A 14,580-nucleotide genomic window follows, 5' to 3' on the forward strand; every position below is an offset into this window, starting at 1 on the left:
TGTATGATTTCGTGCGAAAAGATTCGAGCCCAAGCCAGCTGCAAGCGTTGGTGCATCGCTGGAATGCATTTTCTCTCTTCGCTTCTGCAGCAGCAGCAGCAGCAGTCGTGCCAGCCTTGCAGAGCCGCTGCCTGCTCTATTGCTACCGGACGGACGGACGGACGGATGGACGAGCGGACGGAAGATGTGTGTCTGCTTCACGCAAATGTGAGGATAGAGTGGTAAAAGGAGGTCGCACTGGAAAGGAGAATGCAACAGAGAGAGAGAGAGAGAGAGAGAGAGAGAGATGGAGCGCGAAGTGAGGTCCAGAGGACACGCAATTAGCCACACACTATTTGACGCCATATCTTACCAGCCAGCCAGCCAGCCAGCCAGCTTGCTAGCGAGCGAGTCTGTCGCGCCTCTACACATCGCGCTTCGAACGGTGCATATCAATGATCGCCTGGTGCTTGGCGGTGGCGCGCGGCGCGGAATCTGTGCCCGCCTCGAATGCAAATGCGCTGCGTCGATGTCGATCGAGCAACAAACCGACCGACCGTCCGTCCAACCGACCGTTCGGCCCCATGCCCCATGAAGCATCACGATGGTGCCAGCAGCACACAGACGCTCATATGTATGTGTTTGTGTGTGTGTGTGTGTGTTGGTGATGGTGGTGGTCGGTGTCTAACGGTAAATGCGTGGCTCATCTAGAGAAGAAACTAGAGTATCGTTCACCTCTTCTCGTCGGTCGGTCTCGTCAGAGTGAGCAAACACTGATGAGGAGGGCTACCAACTAGCCAGCCAGCCAGCCAGCCGGAGTGAGCCGCAAAAAAACCCCACATTGGCCAGAGCCAGAGCGGACACACACACGCACGCACGGGCGCGACATGCGGTGCCGGTGTCTTTATGGTCCCAAAAGCAGCGCGAGAGAGTCCTGCCACCGCGATTAGACCATCGCCGGAGTCTTAAAGACCGCCAAATACGGTGACCGAAGTCTAGTTGGCGGTGATGGTCCGGTGGTGGTGGAGGTGGCCGTCAATCAGCGACCGCTGGAGGGAGGAACGCGCCGGTCCCGGCCGGCCGGCTGGCTTCTGCTGCTCCAACTGCTCGCTCTTCGGAGCGTGCAAATCCGAAAGGTAGTTTGACCTCCACGCCTCTCTACGCCCCGCCAGTCTGACAGCCAAGGGAGCCAAGGGAGCCAAGGGAACGTACAAATTATGGACATAAATCAAAAATTTGCTACACAAACTATGTTTGCCCGTGGCGCAAGATGCGAACCGCGAAGTAGCCCTCGAGACCCGCAGACCACGGCAACTGGCCACTACCGGCACTACCACCATCGGCCGCACAAACCATGCAGAGTCTTGGAAAACTACAAAATTGAGAACTACTTGAGGGCGACGCGGACGCGCCCTATCAGTATTCGTGCTGGTGGTAGTAGTCGCTGCAAACACTTGCTGGCCCAGAGGAGGTGTTTTGCCTCGAGATGGTATCTCAATTTCGTAGTGTGCCACCTAAAGAGTGGGGGGGGGGGGGGGGGTGGCACTCGAGCGCATTTGCATAAAATATGGTGCAGTCAGAGTGTCAAATTGGTAGTTGCCGGCAGCCGCAGGAGTGTCAGTTGGTCGGTGAGCCGATGATCTGCTCGCCTTTAAATGTTCTTCGCGGGGGATACTTAATCTTGGGCGCTGGCGCTCGGGAATGGAATGTGGACAGTCCGTGGTCCGTGGTCATGTTCTGAGCACAAATTGTATCAATTTCCGTCACCTTCGCGCTCGTAAGAAGGCACTGTCTCCGCGATCCACGTTCATACATTCCGTGGATTTTTGGCTGCGAGCCTGCATGACCGAGAGAGAAGCGCGATTGTGCTTTATTCGTTCGTTCAGATTCCGTTCGTAAACAAGGATCCGGGTGGCAGAGGAAAATGCAGTTTGCGAGCAATATTATCGATGGTGTGATATTTGCTGCTCATTTAGTAGAAGAAGCAATAATTTACAGTAGCTTTAGCGAGAAGGCGAGAAAAGATAGGAAGAGTATTCAACTTTTCTGTAAACCTGCCACGACACTATCGTTAGTAGCACTGTATGGTCATACAAAATACCTCCGTGCATGATGGAATGCATGAACGTAGATGGCAGACCCCCGGTTTGGATCCGGATGTGATGTTCTAGGACGCAGGGAGGGTAATTAAACCAATTAATAGGAATCACACGGTTAATCAGTTCTGTCTCGTTTCCCTTCTAATGAACTCGCTCATCAATTGTACAAATAGACGCCGGCACCGACACAGGAGGGCAGGATGATGGCGAAAACAATTATTCAATGACCTCCGGCGATGAAGTAGTATAATGATGATCCACCGCCAGACCGGAGGTTTTTAAGTGAAAACCCAGAGAAAGAAGATCAACCTCTAGTTCCACAACAACAACAAAAAAACACACACGGGAGCCCTTCTACGGGCTACTGAGGCCACCCTATTTTTTGCTGGCATCTGCGTGCCCTCCGGATGTACGAGTTTTCCATAAAAAACGATTTCAGCCTGAGCCACCTGCTTGAGAGAGCCACACGCGGTGTCCCGACTCGATCCAGGGCGTTCCGTTTCCGATGCCCCAGGACACCTTCGTAAATCGCAGAATTAAAGACCTCGGACCCGTGAAGGGCTATAGCTGGCTATCACACGCCGATAGTCATCTCTGACCATCTCAGGCCGGCCGGGTGCTTCACGTTCACGTCATCATATCATTACACAGACACACACACACACACACACAGCAAACGGCAGCAGCCGTGACGGTGATCGCTCCCCCAACTCCCGAGCGATGAGCGATCAATCAACGAGCGCTTACTGGCCCCGCAGCTGGCAACCGAACCGAGCAATGGAATGTTGTTGGCGGTGACTAGGATTGTAATTCAAGCCCGGAAGGACGAAACATTCCACACGCGATATGATACGATCCGTCGGGAGTCGGGCCGATGATAAATTGCGCCTATCGATCGGCCTAATAAAAGGCATTAATCAGGGGGTGGGGACGGGGAGCGGAGGGGAGCGGAGGGGAGCGGGGGAACGGCTCCCGAATGGACTCCCGCCACTCGGATGGTTCTGGATGGTTTGTCAGTGAGCATCGCTGAGCATAGTACCTCAGGGCGGCGTCCATGGCGGCCCTTCTTCTTCTGATAGCAGAGTACTGAGGGAGGTGAAGCCCCAAAGGCACGGCACAAGGAGAGATGTTTGTCTACGCGATTCACGTTGAACCCAACCACGCCCGGCCGGGACCTCAGATCAACTGCTACCGCGGTGATCGCGGTGCTTTGTGGTGTGTGCTGAACACCGCCGCGGGGTGTTCCAACCAAGAAGGCATTCAACTCGTTGCCAGCCAAGGGTCGCTATATACATACACAAGCTTTCAGTAGCGCGTCCTTCGCGCACACATTGCGCAGTCCGGATTTATGCGGGATTAAGCTCTGCCCTGATCCTTGTGGAGCAATCGTAGTAGGTTGTGGGGTGTTGCTGGTACTATGGAGTACAATGGAACATGCGTGTGCCCCCCTCCACCACCAGTGCTACCTCTGAGTAGGCTCTGAGTGGCTTGTGTATTCAGAGCGTGTGAGAGATCCTTATAAAGGACCGGATTGCCGATGGTGGTGGTGCATCGATGGTTTTGTGCTGCCAAACGAATCAATGAATTATGAGACAAGCCATTTCCGGACCGGTGACCGAAGGGGAGGGTTGGCGACGGTACTCCGGCTCCACTCCTCCTGTTTTGTTTAATCCTTTGACAGCAGCGCACTGGCAGTGGAGTTGTCCAAAAACGCAGCAGGCCACGGCTGCTGCTTGCTGGCCGGCACGCTACGTACCAGGCAACAATGTAGCACAAAACTGCAGCCAACCACCAGCGGGCGTGCCAATAGCGGGTGTGTGTGTGTGTGTGCGTGTGTGTGCTGCAGTGGCACGCTGTGACGCAGGCTTATATCAAACTGACAGTCTACGCCTACACGCGCGTAAAATGCATTTCGCCACGCAGCAGCGTCTCGCCCTTCAAATGTGGCCAGCAGGAACCAAGAGATAGAGAGGGAGAGAGAGAGAAAGAGAGCTCGAGAGTGAAAGAATCAACATACCAGTGTATGTGTGAGTGTGGGGTGAGGTAGCGACCATTGAATATTCATGCCAAACCGTGTCAGCCTCCCGCGCGGATGGAGTGGCCACAGCCTTTACGCTTTATTAAGATTAAAATCTCTTACCACAAGCGGCCCGGCCCGGCCCGACCCGGGGCTCTCGGTTTCGCGGAGACGCTCTCGAAGCGGAGACGCGCCTCGTGTCGCGTCTCTATAGCAACCGCTAATAAAGTACACTCGGCATCGGCCATCGGTGGTGGCGTGGCGACCGACCGGCCGACCGGCCGGGGATTATCGCCGTGTCAGGATGGATTGAGTTCCCAATCCTAACACGCGTGGTATTTATGTGTAAATTAACTACATTGATATGCAAACACCATCGATAAAGGGGTAGGGACGGGCGGAAGGAACTGGTGATCGGCATTTTTGGCTTGCTTTGGGGACGCCTCTGGCCCCGACGCTGTCCCTGCCCCGTGCGGCCGTAGATATTCAATGCATCGCCCCCACCAATCACTTGCTAATTGGCTGTGGTATGTGGATGGTAAGTGCGTTTCTGGAGCGATTAACCTTTGCAATGACACGCACACGAACAATACGACGGTACATGCTCGGGGCTGGTCCGTCTAAACCGACCGCATTTGCATGCAGTCTCCACCCGTGGCCACCCTCCGCTCCACCGTTGAATATTCATTCGCGAACCATTTATTCTCCGAAAATCGATCGATTGTATTAAGTATTAAGTTGTACTATCGGTTGCGGTCGATCGAATCGTAGCAACTGCATACGGTAACAGGATTCTAAGCACACTACGATTGCACAATAGAAGCAGGAGTGGAGTTTGTTAACAAAAAAAAAACAATTTCGTAGAAGACTTGTTTGAATCATCTGATCGAAACATTTGATTTGAACAACATATTTTGAATTTCATCTCTTCAGGAACTAGACATAGCACGACAGAGATCAATGTTGGTACCTTGTTGTTATTTCACGGCAGAATTGTGTTTCGAGTTAGATTTCAACGGCTTCAAATGTTTTATAATCACTTTTTCACATCATTTGTTACACTAAATTCACTTTGTAGGACGAATTACTTTGCGATGCACTTTACACTATCATAGTTCTTTATTCAGCAATAATATTGCAACTGACTGGAACTGGATTTGGCAGCACCTTTTTATATTTGCAATGGTTGCTGTGATCCATCACAATGGATGGTCGTTGTCTTAGTTGCGCTGTTGATGCTATGATGATGTGATGCAACAGAAAGTATACAACACTACAACTTTTTCTATAATCTATTTTCAATAACTAAGTGGGTATAGGAATAAGGACAAAACTGGAATGCTTCCGTTCCGGGAAATTAGTTGGCGTCACATCTCGGCAGCATAGGATTGCTAAACCCATATTCGATCTCTCGGATGGCGAACGACCCGTTGCATTGTCCTTGACACGAAAAATTTGCATAACTTATCTGCATGCCGCTGCATCGCTTTCGGGCCGGGAACGGGAACACAAGTGCCGAACGGACGAACGGCCTGCGGTTCCCTTGGTTCCCCTTCGAGGTTCCGCGATAGAAAGATAGATTGGATTGGTAAAAGTGACTTGCTCGAATGGCACCTTGCGCAGCGAGGGAAGCGAAGAGAAGGAGAGGAAGTTGCACCGGCAGCCCTCGACAACGAAGTCGAGCGAACTAAATAATACCTTTTCCAGCCACAATCCACGCCATGCCATGGCCTGCACTGGCCTGCGCTGGCCTGGACTGGATCGCCTGGAGCGAGTGTCCGCGCAGATATGGCTCGATGCACCAGCGCGCTGCTCGATGTAGAGATATGGACCGCAGATTGGGGGCTCCACTTATTGTCCTCGTCAGTTCGCTCGTCGGCATCTGGCAGGTTCTGGTAGCATCTGGTTGGTACAGGGGGGAAGCGAGCGTTTAGAATGGAATGTACCCTTACCTGCCATTCCTCCGCCTTTTCGGAACCTACCGATCGTGGCCGATCGACGATCGAGAGCTGAATCGTCGACGACGATGACGAACAACGACGACACATCGTACGGTCGGTAGGCCTATCGGTTGATCGGAGTCCCGGTTTGACATTCGGGGCCCCCGGGGTCCGACGTACCGATCTCCTCGACCCAAATCGTTCCCCATCGCCATCCCCCGTCTCCCGTCGGACCGTGGACGAGGCATATGATTTATAGCCGTGAGAAAGGCCAATCACTGGTGCCAGTGCGCCCTAGCCGTTAGCCGGGTCCTTCTGGTATCCTGGCCGACTTCTGCTGGATCGAGACGAATTATTCGAAGGACCCCGGGGAACTGGCGTCCTTGGTGGCAACATTGTCATTGACTTGCAGCGTAATCAACGGTATAAAGTGCGCCGCGCCGCGCCGAGCCGAGCCGGCCGCCGAGCTTAATGACCTGGCGAGAAAACGGGGTGGATGGCGATGGCGACGAATCATTTGGACATTACGAATGACGGCGGGACTTGATGCTCGCTCATTTTCGACTCATTTGTCTCGTGGTTACAGAATTCTCACCCAACCGAAGAGGTGCACTGGGGCCGCAAAGGTCGGAGCTGACGCTGGAGCAGGGGATGTTGAAGGCATAATTTGAATTTAATTAGCGTTGTGGCCGAACCGTTGATCGCAGAATTTTGCGTCCTTATCTGAAGGGCCATCGCCATGGCATAATACGTGTGTGTACGTGTGTGTGTGTGTAGTGGTACTTCAATGTACTACTAGGCGACTTTGGTGGCGTTGCATCAGTTTGAGGCAGTTTGCACTTAATCATTTATCCTTTGTTTTCGATTTACAGTCGCTTGATGGGACTCTGACTTGGAAACTTGGAGCCATTGCCGTTAATGTTCGTTGGATAGTATTTGGCCTAACCTGTATTTTTGTTCCTCTCTTCCTCACAGTTAAACCCTACTGGATGATCCTGTTGACTGCAGTCCTTGGTTGAAACAGAGGAAAAGAGAAATAAAAAGAGAGAGACAGAGAAAGAGAGAGAGAGAGAGAGAGAGAGAGAGAGAGAGAGAGAGAGCGTGGATTTTTCGATTGCTGGAGGCTCGGAGGCAGAACGATGACACATCAACAGCGGCGCGGTGCGCCCGTCGAGTGTCCATTGGCATCGTTGGGCCGTAATACGCCCTCGATGGACACCCGGCAGTACCACCATCCGCTCAGCTCGAGTCCCCTCGACCCGCAGGCCTACCAGATGTCCCGCAGCTCACCGATACTCGCCCTCGATTCATCCGACCTCGACTACGTCCCGGATGGCGGCGCTGGTGGTAAGGTGGACCAAGGTGGTTCCGTGCTCACGGATGGCCCCGTACCGGACGGTGGTCGTAATGGTGCGGGTCCCGGTGGAGGTGGTGGAGTAGCTAATGGGGCAGGAGGCGGAAGCGGTGGCTCTTTGCTGTCACGCAGTTCTTCCTCTTCGCTCGATCAAAGTGCTCCTTACATGCATCCTCCACCACCACCACCCAATGGTCATCACGTTGCCCACCGGAGAGACTATCGACATATCCGGCCACGGACGTACACACCGATCGATGCCTTACTAAGCAGCACCTACCACCATCAGCAACAGCAGCAGCAGCAGCAGCAACACGCACGACTGTCCCCGGTGTTGCGTGTACCGCAGGGTGGTTTCCATCATCCGGACGAACCGCCATCGCACGGACTCGGTGGACTCTCGGAAGCCGATCGGTACTTTCTGGAGGAAAAGATGGACGCGCTCTACATTCAAGGTGCCATCCGGCGCAATGCCAACGCCACTCCGTCCAGCCTCACGCGCAATCAATCGAGCAGCAGCAACAACACCGAGCGGTACTACCTCGAGAACGAAAACATCGACGCCATTTACAACTTCTGTCGGCGCAACGTGAACGGTGGCAGTGGCCACAGTGTCCACAATGTGTCCTCGAAAGCCTCCTCGGCGGCCCAATCCCAGGTGGACTGTCTCGATTCCAGCTCACCGCATCTGCTGCGCCGTGCCTCGAGCCCGGAAACCAGTGGTTCCGATCGGTATCTGCTCGATCGGATACGTGGTTCACCGGCATTCCACAGTCCACGGACGACTCACCTGAAGGTGGTCGGTTCCACCGATTTCGTTGATGGCAGGTAAGGTCCACCAGCTTCGATAGCACGGCTCGGTATCACTAAACGGCCCCCCTTCCCCTTTCCCACCAGGATTCCTCTCACCAAATCGCAACACTTTACGGATGGATTGTCAAGGTACGGGCGGTTCTCACCGAATCTGGACCAAGGTTATCACACGCTGGTATCGCCTTCACCGTCGGGTCAACAACAATCGACGATACCGAGCTCGTGGAGTAATCATCGGGCTGGTGATGGAGCGACGTCGACCTCCTCGAGCCACGGTAGTCCCGGTTGTCAGCCGGGTCAACCGCCAACATCGGTCAACGGTAGCGGTAGCGGTTGCAATGGTTCCAGCGGTCTATCGAACGGTACCGTCGCCATCGGTACGACCATACTTACCAGCTTAAGCAAGGCACATGGTGGTGGCGGCGGTGGTAACGGTGGCACCGGTGGTACGGGTTCGTATCGGGCCGGGCCACTCTTCGATCGGATCACCGACGAGCTGATGGTGCGCATCTTCGAGTGGCTGGACAGCAGCGAATTGTGCAATATAGCGCGCGTTTGTCGACGTTTCGAATCGGTCATCTGGAATCCGGCCCTCTGGAAGGTCATCAAGATCAAAGGTTAGTATCCCCGCCCGCGTCCACGGTCTGGCCAATCTGACTATTTTCGTTGTGCATGATTGCAGGTGAAGACAACAGTGGTGATCGTGCGATCAAAACCATCCTCAGGCGATTGTGTGGCCAAACCAGGAACGGAGCGTGTCCCGGTGTAGAGCGTGTCCTGCTCGCCGATGGGTGCCGGTTGACGGATAAGGGACTACAGCTCCTATCACGCCGATGCCCTGAGATAACGCACCTGCAGATACAGAATAGCGTTACCATCACGAACCAGGCACTGTCCGATCTGGTCACCAAGTGTACAAACCTACAGCATCTAGACATAACCGGTGAGTGCGTGTGTCATCCTCCCTCCGTCCAAGAGATTCCTGCTAATTCTCCTCGAATTCCATCCAGGCTGTGCGCAAATCACGTGCATCAATATTAACCCAGGACTGGAGCCTCCGCGACGATTACTGCTGCAATACCTAGACCTAACGGATTGTGCGTCGATCAGTGATGCCGGAATCAAAGTGATCGCTCGCAACTGTCCACTGTTGGTGTATCTCTATCTCCGACGGTGTATTCAGGTGACAGGTAAGTAATTTGGCTATCCCGCGCATGGAACCGGCTCATAACTGATCCTTTCGTTTCGATTGCAGATGCTGGCCTCAAGTTCATTCCCAACTTTTGCATCGCCTTGCGGGAACTGAGCGTTTCGGATTGTACCAGTGTAACGGATTTTGGCTTGTACGAGTTGGCGAAGCTTGGTGCAACGTTGCGGTACCTCTCGGTGGCCAAGTGTGATCAGGTGTCGGACGCGGGCCTTAAAGTGATCGCCCGAAGGTGCTACAAGCTGCGGTATCTGAATGCACGCGGCTGTGAGGCGGTTAGTGATGATTCGATCAACGTACTCGCTCGATCCTGTCCCCGGTTACGGGCCCTCGATATCGGCAAGTGTGATGTGAGTGATGCCGGGTTGCGCGCCCTTGCCGAGAGCTGTCCCAATCTGAAGAAGCTCAGCCTCCGGAACTGTGATATGATCACCGATCGAGGGATACAGTGCATCGCGTACTACTGTCGAGGGTTGCAGCAGCTCAACATCCAGGATTGCCAGATATCGATCGAAGGCTACCGGGCGGTCAAGAAGTACTGCAAACGGTGCATTATCGAGCACACGAATCCCGGCTTTTGCTAGCAAGGTGCATTTTATAGCATACGAATACGAAATATTAGCCAATTTTTAACGAACGGTTGTAACATAGCTCTTGTATGCGGTGGTGTGCCAATGAGGACGTTGGCACGGTTGTACACTAGGTAGTATAGGTAGTGCTAGCGCCCTGATCCGTGCTGCCAAAAACGTGATCCACTGTGCCGCCGTTAAGGACGGCGTTCAAGTTTTAACTAGACCAATGCAACCGATGGAACCGTCCTACGGATTGGCGGCTGCAGTGCATTTTACAAAATTTCGGTTTTTTTTGTTGTTTTATATTGCGAAAAAGGAAAGTGTTTTTTAGTAACGTGTTTTTTTTTATTCTCTAGCGAACCTGATTCTATTTATGTAAAATAATAAAACCAATCAAATATATTTATTTTGTAATAGAACTCAATGCGTGAAACTACTTAATGAAACAGCAAGAAATCCGTGATGGAATTTGTAGAGAAACTGAAGGCCGAGTTGCAATAAATCGCACGCACCGAAATTCAGCCAAGTCAAAAACTAGGTACTTCCTTTTTTCCCGTCATCAACATGAAGATGTTGCTTCCACTTTCACGATAATTAACAGAGGAATCACGATAATTAACAGATTATTCGCAGGCCATAAGGCCGCAGGGTAACGCCGATAAATTCACCAAGATCCGCGATCACGTGGCCCCCGAACGACTTTTTTGAATTTGAGCTCACTCTTGACTCCCAAACCGTACGGTATAAACTCTTTGATGGATGATGACGACAGTGCTGCTCGATAAAATATACGCATTTTGTCCAAACACTGGCAACATTTTTATAAAAAAATCAGAATTTTGAGCAATAAATGGTCTGCGTGGCACTGTACCGTTGTTTTGATTTTGAGGTTAGAAACTCGAGTTTGCTGTAAAACAAGGAATTTTCTATCTTTTTTGAGCTTCTTCGTGAGTTTCGTGATAAAATAAGGTAATAAGAGCAGATTAGAGCCATTTGCAACTCCAGTTATCTTTCCTGTTGAAAAAATAGGCCGGAGTAGTGTGAGAAACTTGGAGAAACGCAGCGCGAAACATCCCCAAAAAGACCGGGCTGAAACCACGAAAAAGGATTCTAAATCCTTTAACAACTCCACCGGAACCAACTTTCAATCAACTGCAGAGAGTAGAGAAATCTGTGGCCAAGATCCGGGAGTCACGAAAGAAAAAAATCCGAAACCGGTAAGTGTTAAGGTCCGTGATTCTGCAAGGATTTGTTGCATAATCGATTTCTCCTTCCAGATAGAGGCCAATCGGATTGCCCCTCATCGGTCCATCTCACATCCGGAATCTGGAATAGACCGAAATGGCCAAGTACATCGCTCAGATAATCGTTCTGGGAGGACAGATCATCGGAAAAGCCTTCACACGGGCGCTGAAACAAGAGATAGCTGCGTCACAAGAAGCTGCGAAGCGAGCCGGCGGTGGCCAACAGGGCCAGAACCGGGCTGCAGCAAACCTCAGGACCGGTACGGAATTCTTCACCTTTTGCTACCACAAAGCACTAACTCACATGTTTCTTATGTTAGGTATGACACTGGAAGAGGCGCAAGATATTTTGAATGTTACCAAACTGGATCCGGCGGAGGTGCAGAAGAACTACGAGCACCTGTTTCAGGTGAACGACAAGGCGAAGGGTGGTTCGTTTTATCTGCAATCGAAAGTGTTCCGTGCCAAGGAACGAATAGACCAGGAACTGAAAGAACAGAAGCCTCCAGAAACCGAGAAAACAGACACCGGAACGCAGCCCGAAAAGTGACCTTCCACGAGCGTCAAATGTGTACAAATCATTGAGTAAACGTTCGTCGTGTTTAGTGAAGTTAAAAGCTAAAAGGTGTATTTACAAAGTGTGTTTTTCGCGTGAGATTCGCTAGTCTTCCTCATCGTCCTCTTCCTCCCAGAGAAGGTTGAAGCACGTTTTATTGTTCACCGTGAGATCCAGCTGCTGTTTGTTGATTTCGCTGGGGCCTGCTCCAGGTTCGGTTTCGACAGGTTCGTTGCTCGGATTCACCCCTACCGTTACCTGAGCGTCGCGGGATTTCAGATCCAGTTCTTCTACCTAGAACAAGAAATGAAAATGGATTAACACTCCAGCCCTATTCCAATGAAGTTATCACGTACCATCCGCTGATTCAGCTGCTGGTTGATCTTCTCAATCATCGAGTGCAGGGTTTTCTCCATCTCTTGCAAGTAGCGCCGTTCCTTGAACCAATGATTCAACGTTTCTGCGTCTTCCATATTCTCGTATTCTGATTTGTTCTGGGATGTTTCCAAAGAAATTACGGTAACGTGAAAAACAAGCAGGACTTTCTCGAAATACCGTTATAGAGCCAATATGCTGCCAGATTAGCCATATAACGCCTGCCGCCCATTTTTTGGCCATTTAAATATCCTGGTACTGAAAACGTCCTTGAAAAATGGATAAATGAAGATAAAATGTTTTTAAACGAATTTCAACACATTTCTGGTATTTTTTATACAAGCAAATCATCATTACCCTCATTATTACCAAAAGCAGGGACTGGCAGGAAAGGTTTTCAAATGGCTGAGACGAGCTCTTCACATGCGCAGTCCGAGACACGCACAGACCGACGACAATCAGTAAGGACCTGCTTTTGGATCGGCATCGCATCGCTGTAGTACTACCATCGAACAGACTGGATTAAAGGAAAAGATTGCCGAGAAAAGATCCAACCGGATATGGTTGGTTTAACGGCGGACGATGTGGTCATGCGGTCCGCACAGCAGCCATCGCCCATCCGACAGTGCCAACCGGTGCAAAGTGAGTTTCCCGTCTTTATCCCTCCGAAAAAGCGGCAAGCGGGAAAGAAAGCCAACCACAGTAACCATATCGACCACATCGTAAATGTACAGGTAAGCGATCCGTGAATAACCCGTACCAGTAGATGATATCACGAATCACATGTCCGGCATCATGCGTTGAATTGGGTGGGTCCAAGACACTCCCTTTGGAGTAGTTCTTTTGTTTCTTTATGTGCGCCTCCATCGTTATTCTTGCACCACTACCACTGTGCGCCGTGTGTGAGCGTCGGAAAATTGTTTATTTTCCACCTTTTTTTGCCGGCAACACGATGCCGCTTTTCTTTGGTATTCGTGTGGAAAATGGCGCTAATTCAATTGTTGCTCATTTTCACTCCTAGGGAACGCGTAAAGAATGGGATCTTACACCGGAACGAGAAGACTGCCGCAAGACGAAGCGCTGGAATAGCGAGGAGATTATAGAGATTAGGACGAGTGCTAAGACCGTTGCACCGAATCATACCAACGGCACGAACGAGGACGAGGACGATCTAAACGAACTGCAACAGTTTCATCCACTAAAGGACAGTTCGACTGTTACACCGAGCAGCATCTCGGAAAGTAGTCTCGACCGGAAGTCGAGCAAATCCGCGGAACTGCTAACGGGCGGAAGTGGCAAACGGTCGAAGAAGCGTGTCAACATCCGTACCGATCTCGATGAGATCGATCATCGCCGGTCGCCTTCTGCGATCTGCAACTACGAAGATCTCGAATCCGGTGAGACGAGTGTTTTGAACGCAGAGCTCGATGATCAGCAAAGCCTCGAGCGCTACAACACGAATCGATCGTATGGTTCCTCGACCGATAACTATCTTACGATGACCGGTACTATTAAGCGTGGTCGCAAAAAAGGCCAATCGATCGATGTGCAGCTAAACATTTCACGTGAAGAGCTCGAGCACATCAGCAAGCAAGCATTAGCGGCACATGATGAATCTTACCGCGCCAAGCAAGGATGCTGCACGCTGAGGACGGGGGTTCACATACTGCTCCTGTCCCTTCTATGTCTTCCCTTCGTAACGCTTACGACGGGAATCTACTCGTTCTATATGGGTACCGTCACGTGGTATAACATGTTCACGTACTTCAACGAGGAACGGTCCTACTTTCACAAGCTGCTCATGTCTCCGCTACTTATTCTGGCCTATCCGCTCGGAATTGTTCTCTGCACGATTGGGCTCGGCCTGTACGCAGGCTTCCGGCAACTCAGCTTCCACTTCCGCTCGTGGTTGAACGAGGTGTCCGATATCGAGAAGGGCTTCTATGGCTGGTTATGTTCCTTTCTACACCTCTCCGATTGCAGCCCATACGAGGTGGTCATTCTGACCGAAATTTGCCCGACGAATCCTGGAGTTGGTGGAGCTAACGAAGGCACCTGCTCAACCGCAAACCCAACCGTCGATGGACGATTAAACGGTGATTCCACGCAAATCAACTCTTCAACCGAGGAACTGTCGGTTTAAGAATGCTTTCCATGCAGACAGAATAGAGCATGGATCAGCATTCCATATCTTACCAGTCATTCTAGTGTTATTAACCAGTGATAGACTTTCCCTCACCCTTACAGAACTCACTCAGTAGTAGCAAGGTGCGAGGGACCAATCTTTACCCAACGCGAAGCCGATGCAATGTCTATTGGACTTTTGCTTTTGCCGAGTGCTAGCCTCAACTCGTTCCTGAGCTCGCAAGGACTTCCGCGGCAACGATATTCTATCAGGCAACGTTTCAAGTTGGCTCTACTTAT

General features: G+C 51.4%; 4 protein-coding genes across 10 annotated transcripts in view; 3 read left to right on the forward strand and 1 right to left on the reverse strand.

Moving 5' to 3' along the window:
• LOC125952715 (uncharacterized) overlaps positions 1-10,394 on the forward strand; it is a 63,484-nt gene extending 53,090 nt beyond the window's left edge. For all 4 annotated transcript variants that reach the window (XM_049682376.1, XM_049682375.1, XM_049682373.1 and 1 more), the window contains 5 exons: positions 7,011-8,217; positions 8,287-8,819; positions 8,885-9,145; positions 9,213-9,392; positions 9,458-10,394. In XM_049682376.1, coding sequence (XP_049538333.1) covers positions 7,175-8,217; positions 8,287-8,819; positions 8,885-9,145; positions 9,213-9,392; positions 9,458-9,993 — 2,553 coding nt within the window. In that variant the 5' untranslated portion in view covers positions 7,011-7,174 and the 3' untranslated portion in view covers positions 9,994-10,394. The remainder of the gene's footprint in view (positions 1-7,010; positions 8,218-8,286; positions 8,820-8,884; positions 9,146-9,212; positions 9,393-9,457) is intronic.
• A 452-nt stretch (positions 10,395-10,846) lies between these two features.
• LOC125952728 (mitochondrial import inner membrane translocase subunit Tim16) lies at positions 10,847-11,863 on the forward strand. Of its 4 annotated transcripts, none has more exons than XM_049682396.1 (4): positions 10,847-10,928; positions 11,011-11,198; positions 11,259-11,485; positions 11,546-11,862. In XM_049682396.1, the coding sequence occupies exons 3-4, from the start codon at positions 11,323-11,325 to the stop codon at positions 11,773-11,775; spliced, it is 393 nt and encodes a 130-aa protein (XP_049538353.1). In that variant the 5' UTR covers positions 10,847-10,928; positions 11,011-11,198; positions 11,259-11,322; the 3' UTR covers positions 11,776-11,862. The 4 variants fall into 4 exon arrangements, with proteins under 4 accessions (XP_049538353.1, XP_049538352.1, XP_049538354.1 ...); XM_049682395.1 differs by having other exon boundaries at positions 10,853-10,950; XM_049682397.1 differs by having other exon boundaries at positions 10,877-11,198; positions 11,263-11,485; positions 11,546-11,863.
• On the reverse strand, positions 11,808-12,328 carry LOC125952729 (uncharacterized). Its single transcript, XM_049682398.1, has 2 exons — positions 12,138-12,328; positions 11,808-12,075 (listed from the first exon to the last, which is right to left on the reverse strand). The coding sequence occupies exons 1-2, from the start codon at positions 12,252-12,254 to the stop codon at positions 11,887-11,889; spliced, it is 306 nt and encodes a 101-aa protein (XP_049538355.1). The 5' UTR covers positions 12,255-12,328; the 3' UTR covers positions 11,808-11,886.
• A 375-nt stretch (positions 12,329-12,703) lies between these two features.
• On the forward strand, positions 12,704-14,516 carry LOC125952720 (transmembrane protein 169). Its single transcript, XM_049682386.1, has 2 exons — positions 12,704-12,890; positions 13,178-14,516. Exons 1-2 carry the CDS (start codon positions 12,717-12,719, stop codon positions 14,297-14,299), a joined length of 1,296 nt encoding a protein of 431 aa, XP_049538343.1. The 5' UTR covers positions 12,704-12,716; the 3' UTR covers positions 14,300-14,516.
• Positions 14,517-14,580: the final 64 nt, after the last annotated feature.

Source organism: Anopheles darlingi, chromosome 2 (genome assembly GCF_943734745.1).
Source record: "Anopheles darlingi chromosome 2, idAnoDarlMG_H_01, whole genome shotgun sequence".
Lineage (NCBI taxonomy): Eukaryota > Metazoa > Arthropoda > Insecta > Diptera > Culicidae > Anopheles > Anopheles darlingi.

Excerpts from the sequence above, each read along its gene's own strand:
- LOC125952720 (XM_049682386.1), top strand. The coding sequence starts at position 12,717 with ATGGTTGGTTTAACGGCGGACGATGTGGTCATGCGGTCCGCACAGCAG. Across the intron at positions 12,891-13,177 it reads ACCACATCGTAAATGTACAG|GGAACGCGTAAAGAATGGGA; the intron begins GTAAGCGATCCG and ends TTTCACTCCTAG.
- LOC125952728 (XM_049682396.1), top strand. The coding sequence starts at position 11,323 with ATGGCCAAGTACATCGCTCAGATAATCGTTCTGGGAGGACAGATCATC. Across the intron at positions 11,486-11,545 it reads TGCAGCAAACCTCAGGACCG|GTATGACACTGGAAGAGGCG; the intron begins GTACGGAATTCT and ends TTCTTATGTTAG.
- LOC125952729 (XM_049682398.1), bottom strand. The coding sequence starts at position 12,254 with ATGGAAGACGCAGAAACGTTGAATCATTGGTTCAAGGAACGGCGCTAC. Across the intron at positions 12,076-12,137 it reads AGCAGCTGAATCAGCGGATG|GTAGAAGAACTGGATCTGAA; the intron begins GTACGTGATAAC and ends TTCTTGTTCTAG.